General features: G+C 46.9%; 1 protein-coding gene across 1 annotated transcript; it reads right to left on the bottom strand.

The window, feature by feature from the left end:
- Positions 1-10,440: 10,440 nt before the first annotated feature.
- On the bottom strand, positions 10,441-11,391 carry LOC141180602 (olfactory receptor 1496-like). The gene has a single exon (XM_073660688.1). The coding sequence runs from the start codon at positions 11,389-11,391 to the stop codon at positions 10,441-10,443; it is 951 nt and encodes a 316-aa protein (XP_073516789.1).
- Positions 11,392-15,019: the final 3,628 nt, after the last annotated feature.

Raw genomic sequence — 15,019 nt, 5'->3', positions numbered from 1 at the left:
TCGATCCTTATAAAAGCTTTTTAACTGCAGCAGCTTTAGTGGACGCTACTGGAGCTGGAATTACGCGGCTGCTGGCATGAGACTTGCCCTCCAATAGATCCTTGTAAATGGATTTAAAGTGTATTCATTCAAATTAGAGAGACAATTTAAATTAAAAAGCTTAGAGCTGCCTCCACCACAGGGGGGCTCGCTCGACCCACCAGCGGACAGGCACCAGTATTGGGAGAGGGGGGCCGGCCGTCAGGGTTCACCGCGGCTCTGGCACAAACCCGGCGACACGGAGGTGGCACGGGCAGGAGCGGACTGAACGTGTCGGCTTCTCACTTTTTGGATTTTAGAAGGGCATGACATGCCTATATCTGTGTCTCCCCCTCCTTTTACTCCTCCACCTCTTTTCTTTTCGCATGACTATATGTACTTGTCACTTTTCCATGTGTTAGTTGTGTCTTCAGAGCAGTTTGTCAGCTTTTGGACACATTTGAAGGTGTTTTCTATGTGTTTCTATGTGTTTTTGTTTGCCTGCCATTGGTTTTAACGGTGTTCAAAGGTGTTCGACGAACAGTTCGACGAACAGTTCGGCGAACACACGGGTGTTCGACGAACCGAACCGAACTCGAACACTACGGGGGACTAGTCCCGTCCCTTGTCACTAAAACTGATTTCTCACTTCATATCCCTAACACCATTAACATGACACTCATAATTTGAAGAAACACTACTGTCTACTGCATTTGTGATCGCCTTCTTCGGGGCGCTATGCATAAGCGAATTAGTCCCTCAATCCAAAATTACCACCAGTGGAGGCTTATTACACCAGGACGTAGTCATAAACAATAATGCAATAAGTCTACGCATACGCCAATCGAAAACTGTTCCAGCGGGCAGGGGCACTTGGGTACTTCTACAACCCACAAATGGTACACTGAGTTGGGTAACAATAGTAAAAACATATCTAACCATCAGATCACAAAGTAATTTCTTCCTATCACACATTGATGGAACGCCATTATCAAGATACCAGTTCCAAGCTATATTTAATAAATGCATAACATCGGCAGGGAACCACCCCAAAGATTACACGACACACTCATTCCGCATAGGCGCGGCCACGTAAGCAGCAAGAGCAGGACTGTCAGAAACGGAAGTTCAGAGGATAGGGAGATGGCGATCCACATGTTTGGCGAGATACATAAGACCGGACAACGTGGTTGTTTCTTTTACAGGTGACGCTAAGCCAACAGTGTGGGTGATAGGCCACTCGTATATATATTGGGCAGAAAAAAGGGCGAAAGTCTGCCCAGGCGGGAGGAAATTAGAGTTTCATAACACATATTTCAGCTGGAGAGGTATTAGAGGCCTGCTATGGCCACAGGTACTAATGGAGGTAATCAAGGTAGGGAGAGAGGCAAGAGGTCTGGTCATCTTAGTTATACAGGCAGAGGGAAACAACCTAGGTCATCACAAGAGAGCATAACTAATAGCAATAATGAAACTAGACACTGAGTGCTTCAGAGGATTTTTCACAAAACTAGCTATAGTATGGTCAGAGATTGTGCCGATAGCGGTATGGCAAGGTGCGCGAGACATCACGGCCATCGAACGGACAAGGCGGGTAATAAATATTCGGATGGCAAAATTTAGAAGAGACAGAGGCAGTGTAGTGATACGACACCGACAACTGGAAGGAGATAAAACAGGCCTCATACGGCCCGACGGTGTTCACTTAATGGATATTGGACTGGACATATTCCTGTCAGGACTCCAGGACAGAGTGGAACAAGCGTTAAGAGTGATGGGTGGGGGTCAGAGTCCTGCATGTGAGTACGCAGGATCCTCCGTGGCCTGGAAATAGAAAGGACATGTTGGAGAGTTACACTTGTTGGCCACCTTGCCGGGGTGGAGACCCAGGGCATGCTGCAACAAGCTGAATTATTTTAGAAATAAAATGCCTTTCTAATGGAATGTGTATAAAGAGTTAATAAAGCTGTGACCGATCCTCACCCATCCAGTTGTAAGAGTTACATTATTGTATTGTCAAAGAAAGGGGGGCGGTAGGGGGGCTGAGCGTCTGGGTTTGGTTGGGGGTCCCCACAGTCTGCCTAGGCTAGATGCATTTAAAAATTCTTATTAGATACACAGGAGGTGCAGCTTGCTTCGCAGCTGGGCTACTACACCCAAAGTATTGCCTAGGCTAGATGCAGTTAAAAATTCTACGCTTACTAGCAGACACTGAAGATTTGGAGCAGACCTCTGAATAAACAGCTCTTCAGACTCAACCATCTGTGTTACCCCAATCCATAGTGTATGTAGTTTCTTACAGTTAAAAGGGGGGGGAGCGACCCAACCCACCTGGAAGTGATGATGCCAACGTCACGTAAGACAAAGCAAGGGGACTTCAAAAAGAGTCTCCATTTTTTCCCAAAATTGAGGCACAGACACCACTTAACCCTAGAACGCATACCTGAGGCCTCGCAGGCCCGCCCTGTTAATTGTTTTCTATTTTCTGCAAGATTACTTTAGTTAGAATTTTGAAACTCTAGGTATTCTTCATGTATATAGCTGTTTTTCATTTGAGTTTGAGTTATTCCATGTTATTTGCTCACGGGCCTAAAAGGCCCCAGGTATGTGAAAGTGTAGATTTTTATGGTCATGCGTTCTAGGGTTAAGTGGCATCAATTGCCCCAGAGTTGCTTAAAACGGTTGGTGAGGTGATTTTACAAAATCCTCAAGCTTTTAGTCTCCCAAGGATGGCACAGGGGTAGAAAAGTCCTTGCGAATCCATGATATGTTCATCTTTATGAACGTGAGTCTGTCTACATTCTCAGTGGAGAGCCGCGTGCGCTTATCTGTCAGCACACCACCAGCAGCGCTGAACACACGTTCAGAGAGAACGCTGGCTGCAGGGCATGACAAGATCTCAAAGGCGTGAGTGGCGAGCTCCGGCCATTTTTCCAGATTGGAATACCAAAATGAGCAAGGGTCCAGTGACACAGTCATGGCTTCGATGTTCACTTCGAGATACTCCTGAACCATCCTCTCTAGGCATTGACTATGTGTCAGACTTCTTGTCTCCTGTGGCCTTGCAAAGGATGGTCTAAAAAAGTGGTGAAACGATTCCACAAAATTGCTGTTACCAGCAGATACTGTGTTACTGTTACGGTTTGAGTGATGAAGACTGTTTGAGTGATGAAGACTCGACAGTCCCACGGTTGGCAAGTTAGAACTGTGAGATTCACTACGTGAGCCACTGGTGTTTTGTGGAAAAGCACATGTAAGATTCTGCAACAGCGTCTGCAGATACTCCTGCATGCATCAATCCCTTTTTATGGCAGGAATTATTTCGGCAAATTTACTTTTGTACCGGGGATCTAAGAGTGTGGCCACCCAGTAGTCGGGATTACTTCGAATTCTGACAATCCGAGGGTCATGTTGCAGGTAGTGCAGCAAGAAGGCACTCATGTGTCTTGCGCATTCAGGAGGACCAAGTCCTTGTTGTGTTGGTAGCGAGGTAAGAATCATGCTTCCTTCCTCTGCCCTCTCCCCCCAACCTCGCACAACAGAAATGTGATCAAGGTCTCCCTCATCTGATGAGTCTTCCATGCCCATCGCCAGTTCGTCCTCCACTTCTTCCTCGGCTCCTGCACATTCCTCAACAGTTTGGCTGCTACCATGCGCCCTGGTTAATCCCTCTCCCCCACCCTCCCATGCCTGACGCCTTGGTGCTGCCAACCGTCTGGACCTTGGAGATGTTATCCCTTCCGCAGATGACTCCTCCTCTACTTCCTCCACCTCCTCTTGTCCCACCACCTGACTCTGAATTCTGTTTAATGTGTGCTCCAGCATGTAAATCACTGGAATAGTCATGCTGACAATGGCATCGGTGTCAGCACTAAACATATTCGTCGCCATTTCAAAACTGTGCAGAAGGGTGTGTGGCGCCCCTGAGGGTTCAATCGCCACAGAGTTACTGCATCTCTCCTAGAGGTGTGGTATCTCACCCTCAGGTAAGGAAGGCGTATGGCTCGGGACCCTAACACCTGCATCCAACACATACCCGCAGTGGGGGTAGGGTGAGATTGCTCCTATGGGAGAGCACAGTCCCAGGTCCCTAGCTGGTTGGAGGGTCCTATGTAGTGGGTGCTTAGGGGAGCAGCTTAGGGGAGCACATGACAGGGAGAGTATAAATAGGAAGCCATCTTAGAAAGAGCAAGCCAGTCAGAGGAGGAAAAGTGACAGGAGCAGAGGCTCTGCATGAGCTCTGCTCCGGAAGCGGGCCTAGTCTGGGAGGCCCAGGACTGAAGGAGAGAAGAGAGGAGTGGGAGCAGGAAGGCTCCAGGAACCGAAGGGACCCTAGGGCTACAGGCCATGCAGAAGGCCACCCATACTCCTGCTGCTACCAGGAATATAGAGGGGTCAGGCCACATAAGGGGAACCGGACCCTCAACAAGCGGAGAAACAGCAAGGCTCAAATTGAAACTGGAGGCTGCAGCATTTCATGTACTGCAGGCCAAAGTCCACACCAGTCTCACTAAGAAGGTAGCCACATAGGACCCAGGGGACGGAACACACGTCGCCCGCCAAGGCCCGAGGATACCGGATAGAAGTGTCACTGGGTGTGAGGTGCAGGGAGAAGGCCAGAGAAAGGACACACAGAAGGGGGTCCTGCTAAGTACTCCGGAGCTATCTGGGGGTGGACTGAGCCCCTCACTGAGTACGCACAGCACGACGGGGGAGATTGCTCTGGTACCTGTAATCTGGACTGCAACAACTGTGAGTAAAGATCTTGGGACTGCATCACACGGACTCTGTGTTCATTACTGACTCCCTGCACTACAACCACCATCATCCACCCACACTGCCCTGAAGCTACACTCTTCCTGTGGTGAGTAATAATACCATTCCTGCAAAACCACCAGCTTCAGAGGACTGTTCCGCAGCAGCGGCCCCTTTGGCCGCACTCCACAGGTGGCGTAGTCGGACATTATAAAATCCATATATACAAATTACCCTTGGATTGACCACCCTGGGTCACGGACCGGGTCACCGCCACAGTGACTACAACCCCCAGCGTCTACCGGCCCGGCTCAGGGTACCCCACGGCCCAGGGGGCGCGTCAACTTCATAGGTCCCTGATCTGAGACCATTCCTGCAGCGTGATTTGCCCCACCTCTGGATTTCATTGGCCCAGGATATACGTCAGAACGTATTGCACCAGGGCTTGTCGGTGCTGCCACAGTCGCTGCAACATGTGCAGAGTTGAATTCCACCGTGTCGGCACATCGCATTTCAGCCTGTGAATTGGCAGGCCCAACGACTTCTGTAGAGATGTAAGTCGTTGAGCTGCGGGATGCGAATGGCGGAAGTGAGCACACAGCGACCGTGCCCTCTGCAGAAGGCCATCTAGTCTGGGATAGTGGGCTAAAAATTTATGGACAACCAGGTTCAACACGTGAGCCATACAAGGCACGTGTGTGACATTGCCCCGGCGAAGGGCCGCACCCAGGTTTACAGCATTGTCGCAAACGGCCTTCCCTGGTTGCAGGTCCAGTGGAGACAACCATTCATGAAACTGGGTCTCCAGAGCTGACCACAACTCATCAGCTGTGTGACTCACATTTCCCAGACATTTCAAAGTAAACACTGATGCCGTTGAGCCTTGCTGCCAGCATAGTAAGGAGGTGTGCAGGATTCCTTCTGCGCAGTTATAAAGCAGGTGGCATTACCAGACAGGCTTTGGGTGCAGGTGGAGGAACGAGAGGAGGTTGAGGAGGCAGAAGCAGTGGAGGAACTTCGAGATAAAGAGGATTGACGCACAACTCGTGGGGACGGTAAGACTTGGACAGCAGCCCCTTGTCCTGTTGTCACCATAGTTACCCAGTGCCCAGTCAGCGACATGTAACGCCCCGGTCCATGCCTACTCGTCCAAGTGTCGGTGGTGAAATGCACCCTGTCACACAGAGAGCTTCTCAAAGAAGCGGTGATGTTGTGTGCGACATGCTGGTGGAGCGCAGGCACACCTTTCTTTGAGAAGTAGTGCCGACTGGGCATCGGGTACTGGGGCACTGCGACGGATATAAGGTCTCGAAAATCCACTGTGTCCTCCAGGCGGAAAGGCAGCATTTCTGTAGCCAACAGCTTGCAGATGGTGAAATTCAACCTCTTAGCTTTCTCATGACTAGGAGGAAATGGTCTTTTACTTTTCCACATCTGAGGGACCGAGGGCTGGCTGTTGTGCTTAGACGGGGTTAAGTAGGGTGTCCCCAGCAAACAGCCGGTCTGTGAGGAAGATGCAGGCGAACATGTTAGGTTGCCTTGATCCAAAGGTGGTGCTCTCGATGTCGGAGAGCGCTCAACACCAGCAGGTATTTCCACTTCCCAATGACCTGCCAATTACAGTGGCTGTTGCGGGTAAAGAGGTGGCAGGTCTGCGTCCAAAAACACGTGTGACTGCTGTCGCCCCAGTCACAGAGGATGAAGAGGCTGCGGATGCACAATATGGGGCAGGCGGTGGTTGGCCCAGCCCACTAGGCCGCATTGTAGCACAGTGAGCTTCCCACTGCAACTTATGCTTCATATCCATGTGGCGGTACATGCATGAAGTACTCAAACTATGTATTTTTTGGCCTCTGCTTAGCTTTTGGTGACAAATATTACAGATAACACGAGTTGGGTCATCCTTATCGATCTGAATAAATGCCCAGGCTATGCAAGGCTTAGAGCCCATGCGACCTGAAGAGCCACTATGACTTGTGGTCAGAGGCAGAGTTGTGGTTGAGGATGCAGTTGTTGACATGCTTCCAGTACTCCATCTCTGTCCAGGAAGGCGCAACCTAGCCTCATCGTCAATAGCATCTGTGACGCCCCGCTGAGCTTGGTATCACAGATCCTAGAAGAGTGCATTGATGGAATCCTCCACAAGAGGCCCCCATAAACATTCACACATCTCCACCTTCCACCTCAGACCAGCAGAGGGAGCCCGTTAGGGATATAAATAGGGAAGGTGGAGCTAGGCAGTTCAGTTCTTCTAAAGAGTTCCTGCAGTAGAGAAGCCTAAGAGAGGTCAGTCTGCAGTGGAGCTCAGACTAGTTAAGAGAACTCAGTTAATTGTTCATCAGTGGAGCACGAGGCTCCTGCTAGCTAGATTCAGGGAGCCCAGACAGAGCTTAAGGTGTGCCGGCACCATAAGATCGGTGAAGCGCGGCAAGCTGCCATTAGTGTGTATAGCCTAGCGAGGGCTCGAGTAGGCCGAAGGCGAGTGGTGAGTTAGCACAAAAGGGGCAGATGAGCTTAACCAGCTCACCCCGAAGCAGTTACCGGACACCGGATCCGAGCTTACCGGGATCTCTATGACTCAGTAAGGCATAACTGGAATCCCTGGAGAACTACAAGTCCCAGGATCGCTAAGGTGCTGATACATAACAGAGCCAGGAGATGCTTATGCCCTGCATACTGGGAGCGTGAACTCCAAGAGAAGGCCCTACCACAAGGTCAGCCAGCGCAGGACAGAGACAAAGTTAGGCCTAGCTCCAGGCAGGTCAGAAACTTACTACGCAGAGGCAAGAAACAGGAGGCCCTACACCCGCTCATTGGGGAGGATCCTGATATGCACCCTTCACCTTACAGTGCTCCGGGATGTGCCTGAATTTCCACCAGTAAAAGGTACTGAAGTGACTACCGTGTCCGTTCCCGTTCTTGCTCTGACCCAGCTGGGTCTCGGCTGTCCTGCATTCCGCCTGCATACGCTGCCCTGAGACCTAGCTCCACCTGTGGGGAGCTATACCATCGAGCCGCCTTATCACCGGCCTCAGTGGACTGCTGCAGCACTGGTGCTTCTCACCAGATACCACAGGTGGCGTCATGAACTCTTATAAAATTAACAATTATCCACCCTTTTAAAGAGTGACCCCAGGGTACGGGCCAGGAAGCCGACCACATCCCCAAGGCCAGGCAAATGCCCGGGTACCGAGTCATCCCCATCCCCTGGGCCTCATTGACTGGCTGACTGTGGGTTGACAGTAAATGGGATCTCCAACCTCGTCATCATCACCCTGTGTGTTCTCACACCCGTCGTCCTCAGAGCCAACCTCTTCCTGCCCTGACCGAAAAGTCAAGTTGTCGCTCCAATCAGGTATTTGAGTCTCATCATCGTCTTCATCATTGTCTCCACCAACAGGAGTTACAATTTGGGAACGAGGGTCTACATTATGCTCAGAACCTTCTTCATCTGGTCCTGGATCCGACTTATAAAGATTCTGGGCATCAGTGCAGATCATTTCCTCATCTGGATTCACAGAAGATCTGGAGCAGACCTCCATTTCCCAGGCTATAGTATGAGTAAACAGCTGTGCAGACTCAACCATCTGTGTTACCCCATAATCAGACGGGCAGCTGGAGACTTGGAAGCTGTAAGGAAGCAAGTGCGATTGGGGTGACACCTCTGAGGACTGGAGTATTTGTGATGTTGAAATTGACATGGTGGAGAGCCCACTTGAAGGAGCACTTGATATCCGTTGAAGCACCTGCTGTTTTTGTGCCTCATCTGGAATTTGTAGCGATGGGCGTGTCCATAAGAAAGGGATCGTATCACATTTTCCACGAAAAGAAGTCGACATCTTAGTTTGGCTGGAAGATGGTCTTTCTTCTGCAGATGTTACCCCCCCCCACCGCGGGGGGGCTCGACCCACCAGCGGATAGGCACCAGTATTGGGAGAGGGGGGCTGGCCATCAGGGTCCACCGCGGGTCTGGCACAAACCCGGCAACACGGAGGTGGCACTGGCAGGAACGGACTGTTCATGTCGGCTTCTCACTTTTTGGATTTTAGAAGGGCATGACATGCCTATATCTGTGTCTCCCCCTCCTTTTACTCCTCCACCTCTTTTCTTTTCACATGACTATATGTACTTGTCACTTTTCCATGTGTTAGTTATGTCTTCTGAGCAGTTTGTTAGCTTTTGGACACCATTGAAGGTGTTTTCTATGTGCTTCTATGTGTTTTTGTTTGCCTGCCATTGGTTTTAACGGTGTTCGAAGGTGTTCGACGAACAGTTTGACGAACAGTTCGGCGAACACAAGGATGTTCGACGAACCAAACCGAACTCGAACACTACGGGGGTGGCTCAACACTAATTGGCACTCAAAGGAGAATGTATGCAGTCTTGTATGGTTTTATTATTGACAATCCAGAAAATACATAACGTTTCAGTCCTATAGTTGGACGTTCTTCAGTTACGTATTGTCATACTCTACATATGGATGCGAAACCTGTACGATAAAGAGACAAGCCAGAAGATGAATTGACGCATTTGAAATGTGTTGCTGGAGAAGTATGTTATCAATACCATGGATGGCAAGAAATACAAATCAATTTTGAAACAATTCAAGCCAGCCATGTTACTCAAAGCAAGGATCACCAATGTTTGCCTTGCCTACTTTGGACACATCATATGAAGACAGCAATCACCGGAGACGGACATCATAGTCAGAAGAATAGAAGGTAGAGGTGAAGAGGAAGACCAGCAACCTGATTGTTTAACACTATCAAGATAATGGTGGAGAAGACCCTGGTGGACCCATAGTCTGGTCTTTTCCGTGGTAACATACAGATGTGAATCCTGGAATATAAAAAAACAAGACAGAAGAAGAATCGACGCCTTCGAAATGTGGTGCTGGAGAAGGGTGTAATCAATACCATGGATGGCAAAAAGAACAAACAAATCAATTTTGGAAAAAATCAAGCCAGACATGTCACTTAAATCAAGGATCATGAAGATATGACTTGCCTACAATGGACACATCATTTGAAGATAGCAATCACCAGAGAAGCATATCATGGTCAGAAGAATACAAGGAAGAGGCGAATAGGAAGCTCAGCAACCCAATGGCTTAACGCTATAAAGATACCGGTGGAGAAGACCCTGGTGGAGCTTTCTAGGCTTACACAAGATTGATTTTTCTGCAGATTGTTAATCAATTAAGTCACCATGGCTCAAGATTGAGCAAAAGGATATATAAAAAAATCATGTAAAGGCTGCAGGGTTCAGCACTGGAGATGTTCGACTGCTGTCTCGAAGAGAAAAGTGCTCTTTTTGGTCCAAATACTTAATAACATGAATGACATATTTAGCCACACATTTGTGACTCCATTGGGGTACTGTGCAAGACTCAAAGATCCTCCAAATGAAACATGCAACTTTGGACTCGGAACCTTTTTTACTTTTTTAGGCCATAACTGCCTTTGAAGTCACAAACAATAGCACAGTGAAACAAAGACGAATACAGTTATAAAAAAAAACAGCCTCAAATGTAGTCCAAAGTCCAAAGTTGAATGTTAGGAATTCTGTTGATTATTTGAACACTATGGCTTTTGTGGGGAAACTCATCTAAATTCAATGAATTCATGACCATTTGGCCAAAATGTAAGGTGAACATAACCTTAGTTTTCAAATATATGTAGAGAATGATCTTATTCTTCTTTTAATCCCCACTAGTTTCAGTACAGCTCTTTTTACATCTTTATTCCGTATGCTGTATACCACAGGGTTCAACATGGGAGTTACAGTTGTATACAGAACAGAAAGGGTCAATTCAAAATCTCGAGTGAATTCTGATGGTGGCATTATATACACAGAGATCCAGGTGCCATAACACATACTGAGGACCATGAGGTGGGATGAGCAGGTGGAGAAAGCCTTTTTTCTTCCATCACTAGACCTAATATGTAGGATAACAATGATGACCTTAATATAAGATATCAGACTGCCCATAAATGGACTGAGACCAAAGATCAAAGCTTCCAGGTAGCTAATTAACTGAAAACGAGCATTGGGGCAGAAGATTTTCTCAAAGGCTTTGTATTCACAGAAGAACTGTGAGACCATATTAGAATAACACATTGGTGCTTTGGATGAAGCTAAGATTACTACAAAGGAATTTACAAACCCTGATATCCAGGCAATAGACATGAACAGGATACAGTTCTTCTTACTCAATACACTGTGATAATGTAGAGGGTTACAAATGGCGACATATCGATCATAAGCCATAATGAAAAGCACTAGGTCCTCCGTAGTAGCCATGTGACTGAAAAAGTACATCTGAGTGAAGCATTGAGCAAAGGACATTGTGTAGTCCCCACTCAGGAACATGTGAACTAACTTGGGAACAGTGATGGTTGTGTAGCAGAGGTCAATCATAGATAAATTACACAAGAATAGATACATGGGGGTTTGTAACTGCGCATCATTATATATGACTAAAATTGTCAATGCATTCGACAACACTCCCGTCATGTATACCAGGACAAAGATAACAGATAAGCATGATTTATTCTTTGCATGTGTAGGAAAGTTCAAAATAAAGAAGTCATAGGTATAATTGTTCAGTGTTGTCATCTCTGTGGAAGAAAAAGGCATTGAGAAAATTATCAATTTGCAAATTAAAAGGTAAGAGTCATTAGACATTGCTCAGTTCCCACATTTTCCACCATCACTTTACTTCACAGGGGTGATACATAGAGAATATGAAATGATAGTGATCCTCTAAGTACTCTTCTCACAAACAACAGCCTTCTTTCCAAGTGGAGATGATTGCTACAAGCTGCCTCGGAGAGGGTTATGATCCAGAGAGGCGCTTCTGCTAATAGAATGAAGACTCCAGTATTTCTTTGTAGTTCGATGTCTGCAAAAGAGATTTGAGTAGTCTATACAAGAGGCACTTTAAAGTCATCTGATGTAGAGAAAAGTAACTCATGGAGATTATAAAAAAGTCAGCAGACCATAACTATGTTTTATAGTCCAATAATTTTTGAGGACCAACCATGTTTTTATAAACTCCCAAAGGTAAGAAAAACAAAATGATCACAACGCACAAGGAGAGAACTCATTCAGATTCAGTGTATTCACTATAGATCTCTCTGGATCACAACCCTCTCTATTTCAACTTGCTGAAAAGGTTTTTTCAGAAATTAAGCTTTTTTGAAGGTACACCAGACTGGCAGCAGGTCCTTTGAAGGATTCCTTGCAATATAAGCATTTTCTAGTGTTGTGCCTACCTGCACAACCTCACCAGATGAGAAAATAATCATTATTACACCTTTTACACACCTTGTCACACTTACTTCACTTAGATAGCGCTCATGTACTCCCCTCCCTTCCCTTTCTGGACTATTTTACTCTACAAGCTGCCCTGGAAACACTTGACCCAAGCAGTAAAAAGTTGTATATCATAGTGTCAATTGAAATCAGTTGGTGGTCTTGTAGACCTTAACAACTGGTGCTTTTCATAAGCCATTTCTGCCAAAAAAGTATCTGTGAAGTCCCGGGGTTTTCTGTGGGCATAACACTACTCAGACAACACAGGGTGAGGGTAAAACAGTGTGTCAATACTTTACTGAACCACAAAGCGGACAATAAACACACAAAAGAGTCCCAGCAATTACCCAAGATGGTACAACATTACACAGTCCTCACCCATCCGCTGACCCACCTGGGATAGAACAGCTGTGACTTTGGAGACTTCCAGGGCCAACGACCTCAACCAGTGGCCCCCAGATTATGGCAGGCCTCCACAGAGAGGAGGTAGCATAAAATTAAGGAAGATAGCAGTTCATCGAGGTGCAAGACCAGGAGACCAAAGTGTCCAAATCTGGTCTCTCCGAGAGTTTCCATGGGGCTAGGCGACCAGTGGGTCCCTCCTAGCAACCCCAAAACAACATATCCATAGGGCCAGGTGACTTCTTCATCCTCTTCTGGACACTCCAAAATATATCCATGTCTCTCTGATGGTTAATGGAGCAGATCTGAAACTTTCCAGTCAGGGCCAGTACCCTTAGGCTAGAATCATATAGGATTCAAATCTGTGTCTCTATAGATGCCATGCAATCCATCTACTATCCTGGGAGATGTCTGTCATTCTTTTTCCATAGTCTGTCTCAATCTCTGTCCCAAGACTCCCTCTGTCTCAGAAACACATCTCCTTTCTGTTTCTCTGGGCTTAAGTCTGACTCTTACAAAAACATCTGTTCCCTCTACCTCTCTGGGCTCAGCCCCCTGAATGGCAGAACTGCTCTCACCCTCCTCCCCCAAAGCTAAGTGTGCATATCACATGTCAGAGGTAAAGGTGCAGGGCTCCCCTATCATTGTTGAGATAATCAATTTACAAAGTTGATATACAGTGGGCTCTTTAAATCAACATTCATCTGGCTTTTAGCACAATTAGCATATTAGCAAATAAGATTGTTTCCATCCCGAAGAGGAGACCGCAATCAGGGTTAGACAAATACCAGTCTGACATTTAGAAATGCACAAACATGTACAAGACAATTTAAACATAATAGTGTAATTTAAACACATGAGTGTATTTCTCTTGACTTAACAAATCTAAATGTCTGGCTTATTAATATTTTACTCTGTATCGTCACATTGCTCCCCCAATCTTAATAAGGCAGACATGACAGGATCCCAATCACCCTTTTCCGCTTAATGGAGACAGTCCATCAGCATGTCTTTAAGCACAGACACGAATGTAAGATGTTTCACCTTCATGAGAACAAAACTTTGCATTATCCAGTTTCCTCAGAGCATATTCCATGTCTTCTTTGCAAATAAACTCCAAATGTAATTGAAGAAAACAGACTGGTATTCATTGCATATACACATGCCTCCCTCTGCATCCTGTGGTTCCTGAATTAAATTTGATGAGCTTCGGTGGCCTGGTATTCAATCTGTTGAAGCTGGCACAGCTCCTGTAGTTGCAGTGTCTTGTTGCTGCTGTATATCCTCTCCGGTCTTCCTCCCAAGGCAGGGCTGGTAGGGTTGGACATGGTAGCATCCGAAACCTGCTGTATATGCCTCACCTATGGACTGCTGGGTGTGTCTACATGCCTCCCTGGTTGTGGAACCCTTTGACGGTGTGTGCTAACACCAGTCACCTGCAGCTTCTCCAACCCTGCTGGGCTGAGTTGAATCCCACCGCTGCCACCAAAATGTGAAGACACAGGGTCTTCCGTGGGCTTAACACTACTCTGACCACACAGTTTGAGGGTAAAACAGTGTGGCAATACTTTATTGAACCACAAAGCAGACAATAAACACACAGAACAGTCCCAGCAATTACCCAAGATGGTACAACATTACACAGTCCTCACTCTTCTGCTGACCCGCCAGGCATAAAACAGCTGTGACATTGGAGACTTCCAGGGCCAACTACCTCAACCAGTGGCCCACAGTCTATGGCAGGCCCCCACAGAGAAGAGGCAGCAGAAAGCTTAGGAAGCTAGAGGTGCAAGACCAGGAGATCTGATGGTCCAAATCTTGCCTCTCTGAGAGTTTCCATGGGTCCATGCGGCCGGTGGGTCCCTTTTGGCAACTCCAAATGTCTCCATGGATTTTAGGCGACTAGTGGGTCCCTCCTAGCAACCCCAAAACAACATATCCATGGGGCCAGGTGACTTCTTTGTCCTCTACTGGACACCCCAAAATGTATCCATGTCTCTATGATGGTTAATAGAGCAGATCTGAATCTTTCCAGTCAGGGCTGGTACCCTTAGGCTAGAATCATATATAAATTCAAATATGTGTCTCTTTAGATGCCATGCAATCCATCTACTGTCCTGGAGGAAGTCTCTCTTTCTCCTTCCAAAGTCTGTCTCAATATCTGTCCCAAGACTCCCTCTGTCTCAGAAACACATCTCCTTTCTGCTTCTCTGTGCTCAAGTCTGATTCTTACAAAAACACATGTTCCTTCTGCCTCTCTGGGCTCAGCCCACTGAATGGCAGAACTACTCTCACTCTCCTCCCCCAAAGCTAAGTGTGCATATTACATGTCAGAGGTAAATGTTCAAGTCAGAATTGAGCAGCCTACGACATTTTATGAATTGAAAGTTGGACCATGAAGAATTAATTAATGTGCACGGAACCTGTTGGTAAACCTTCTACATGTGCAAGATTGAAGTTTTTGGAAATTCTGGATATAGGACAACCCATCTCATCAGTATAAATAATAATATTCTAAGTTATAGAG

The sequence above is a fragment of the Phyllobates terribilis genome, unplaced genomic scaffold (genome assembly GCF_046119375.1).
Source record: "Phyllobates terribilis strain yellow unplaced genomic scaffold, ASM4611937v1 Scaffold_33__1_contigs__length_13283291, whole genome shotgun sequence".
Taxonomy (NCBI): Eukaryota; Metazoa; Chordata; class Amphibia; order Anura; family Dendrobatidae; genus Phyllobates; species Phyllobates terribilis.
This window is presented reverse-complemented; position numbering and strand designations above follow the sequence as displayed.

Excerpts from the sequence above, each read along its gene's own strand:
- LOC141180602 (XM_073660688.1), bottom strand. The coding sequence starts at position 11,391 with ATGACAACACTGAACAATTATACCTATGACTTCTTTATTTTGAACTTT.